This window comes from Mastomys coucha, unplaced genomic scaffold, assembly GCF_008632895.1.
Source record: "Mastomys coucha isolate ucsf_1 unplaced genomic scaffold, UCSF_Mcou_1 pScaffold16, whole genome shotgun sequence".
Classification (NCBI taxonomy): Eukaryota; Metazoa; Chordata; class Mammalia; order Rodentia; family Muridae; genus Mastomys; species Mastomys coucha.
The window spans coordinates 99,749,866-99,752,916 of record NW_022196898.1 but is presented as its reverse complement, the minus strand read 5'-3'; the positions used below and the strand labels follow the sequence as shown (position 1 = coordinate 99,752,916).

At 41.8% G+C, this 3,051-nt stretch overlaps 1 protein-coding gene across 2 annotated transcripts in view; it reads right to left on the bottom strand.

Annotated features, from left to right (window-relative positions):
• Nucleotides 1-3,051, bottom strand: part of Usp33 (ubiquitin specific peptidase 33) — a 45,857-nt gene that overhangs the window by 27,589 nt on the left and 15,217 nt on the right. For both annotated transcript variants that reach the window (XM_031375893.1, XM_031375894.1), the window contains exons 7-8: nucleotides 2,591-2,693; nucleotides 698-767 (exon numbers count right to left, since the gene is read on the bottom strand). In XM_031375893.1, the coding sequence (XP_031231753.1) occupies nucleotides 698-767; nucleotides 2,591-2,693 (173 nt within the window). The remainder of the gene's footprint in view (nucleotides 1-697; nucleotides 768-2,590; nucleotides 2,694-3,051) is intronic.

Sequence of the window (3,051 nt, the reverse complement as noted above, 5' to 3'; positions counted from 1 at the left end):
GAATAAATGCTCTATTCAAGGGATTCTACCAGTACAAATACACTTTCATACAATCTCTCACCTAAAAATGATCTTAGAATTTGATTAAGTTCTTTGTTTTCTGTACATAAATACACTTGCTAGAGATATTGTTCAGTAGAGCTGTGTGCTTAAGGGCCTATACCTGAGGCCCAGCACTGCAAAACCCAAAACAAATACTTTGCCCAAGGATATACTACTGGAGCCTAAGCCGGGACCCTCGGTCTTAGAGAACTACAGGTGTTAACTGGGCATGTTATAGATGTTTACAGCCCCAGCACTAGAAACGAGGTAATGTAAGGATCAGATTTTTAAGGTCATCCTCAACCACATAGTTCCAGGCCAGCCTGGGTGAAAATAAGACACTGCCAAGAGAAAAACAAATAATCAACTCAGATGCATGCACAGCAATCCCACTGGGGCAGCAGATGTCTTCACCCAGGTTCTTGCCTCTCCGCTTTGGGAGTTAGTCACTACCCTAGCAACAAGCCACCTAAGCTAACCTATATGAGACTTGAGTGTGGTGGGCTCCATGTTTAGCTCCAGTACTAAGGAAGCATAGCCAGTTGTATCTCTGAGTTCAAGACCAATACAGTCTGCAAAGCAAGTTCCAGGACAGCCAGAGAGAGGGGGTGAGGGAGAAGAAAGGAAAGGAAACCTGTAATGGTTTACTACTTACCAGTTAGAAAGAGCCTGCAGGGCTGCATTCATATAACAAGTATTTCCAATGTTTTTCAAACCTGTCAGGCCTGTGAAAAAGAAATATTAAGTCATCATTCAATAAAACATGAATGACTCAATTTTCTTGGTGTTTATTAAGAACAATTTCAAAAGTTAAAGCTATAGAAATGGGCTGATAGTTCACTAGCAGAGCATATGTATACTGTGCATAGAGCCCAGAATTCAACGCCTACAACGCCTAGTGGGCAAACATACACACATTCACGCACACAGTACAGGAACAACATTAAAAACACAGAAACATGGAGACACAGGGCAGCAGTCTGAACAATTCAGAGGACACACTCTTGGAAATCTCTCACTCTCCAAATTTTTAAGCTTTAAATAAATTCAAGGATTTATTAATTTAACCTAAAAAATCTGTACTTAAATCCGCCTGTCTCTGCCTCCCAAGTGCTGGGATTAAAGGCATGCACCACCACTGCCCGGCTTACTCCATTGTTAAGAGAGAAAACAGAGACTGACATCAACTCCCAACATAACAAAATAAAAACAATGACAAATATTCCAAAACTAGAATTATAAGCCATGACAAATATTTCAAAACTAGAATTATAAGCCAGGTGTGGTAGTGCTTTTTAAAAAAAATTTTTTTTAAATGTATTGAGTACACTGTAGCTGTCTTCAGACACACCAGAAGAGGGCATCAGATCCCATTACACATGGTTGTGAGCCACCATGTGGATGCTGGGAATTGAACTCAGGACCTTTGGAAGAGCAGTCAGTGCTCTCAACCTCTGAGCCACCTCTCCAGCCCCTAGGTGCACGCTTTTAATCCCAGCACTCAGGAAGCAGAGGCAAGTAGATCTCTGTGAGTTTAAGGTCAATCTGGTCTACATAGCAAGTTCCAGGACAGCTGTAAGTATGTCATAGAGAAATTCTTTCAATGGAAAACAACAACAAAATAGCCTAAAAAATAAATTTAAGAAAATCCTAGGGCTAAGGATGTATGTAGCTCAGTAGAAGGGTGCTTGTAATATGCACATAAGTCCCGTGTTCCAAGAACTAGCAGAACATTCAATGCTTACATTAAATACTGTGAGCCTTAAAAACATGGGAAATCCTGATATACTGCCTCCCGATGTAGGAGTTGAAAGTTTGGAGTGAACAGAGCAAAAGGACCCCTGGAACCACCTGATTCTTTTTCCAAATAATGCTACTACCTTCATGAAAATTCTTGTCTTCCTTATTTTCTTTTCATTTCTTTTTGTAGATGAGGGTAAAATAAGAGCAGCGTGAGCTAACCTCTGACCTCAGCCTCCTGGGCACTGGGTAACAGGCATGCAATCTGCCAAGGTACCAGCTTCACATCCCCCTAGCAACCCTGTACCAGCTTCACATCCCCCTAGCAACCCTGTACCAACCTCATATCACCCTAGCAACCCTGTACTGACTTCACATCACCCTAGCAACCCTGTACCAACTTCACATCCCCCTAGCAACAATGTACAAACCTCATATCACCCTAGCAACCCTGTACCAACTTCACATCACCCTAGCAACCCTGTACCAACTTCACATCACCCTAGCAACCCTGTACCAACTTCACATCACCCTAGCAACCCTGTGCTGACAAGTGAGAACTCAAAAAAGGTCAACAGCTAGGGCTCCCAAGATAAAGGCGGAGTCCAGCTGTGACAAACTAACACCAGACAGATCAAGTTTGCATTACCTGCAAACACTGGTCCACAAGGTCAAATTTCTCAGTTCTGTTCTTAATTATTATCTCTAATATCTACTAATAAAGCTTTATATTTTGAACTACTCATTATGCAGCTTCCTAAGCAGATGGGCAGTGCCACACAGAGGAATGTAGACAAAAAAGCTTTACCTCTAGCCTTCAGCTCATCTTCCTCTTCTACTTCTATATCCAGATCTTCAAATACAGCAACCATCGGAGTTTTCAATGCTGTATTACTGGGTATTTTAAAATCCTTAATAATAAAAAAAAAAATAACAAACTTGAATAAATCCTTATACTATCAAAACATACTTTAATTTTAACTTACATAACATTTACACCACACGACTATTGTTATTACCGTAACAACAGAAACTGGCCAGCATAGAGCCACATGCTTGTAACCCCAGCACTCAGAAGGCAAAGGCAAAAGGATCAGCTCAAGGCCAGTCAAGGTAAAAAGTTAGAGGGCAGCCTGAACTCCATGAAACTGCTCAGAAAACAACTGGACCAGCGGGGCTGGAAAGCTGGCCTAGTGCCAAGAGCACGAAGGACCCTAACTCTATCCCATCAGGACCCTATCTACACATCAGCACGAAGGGACCCTAACT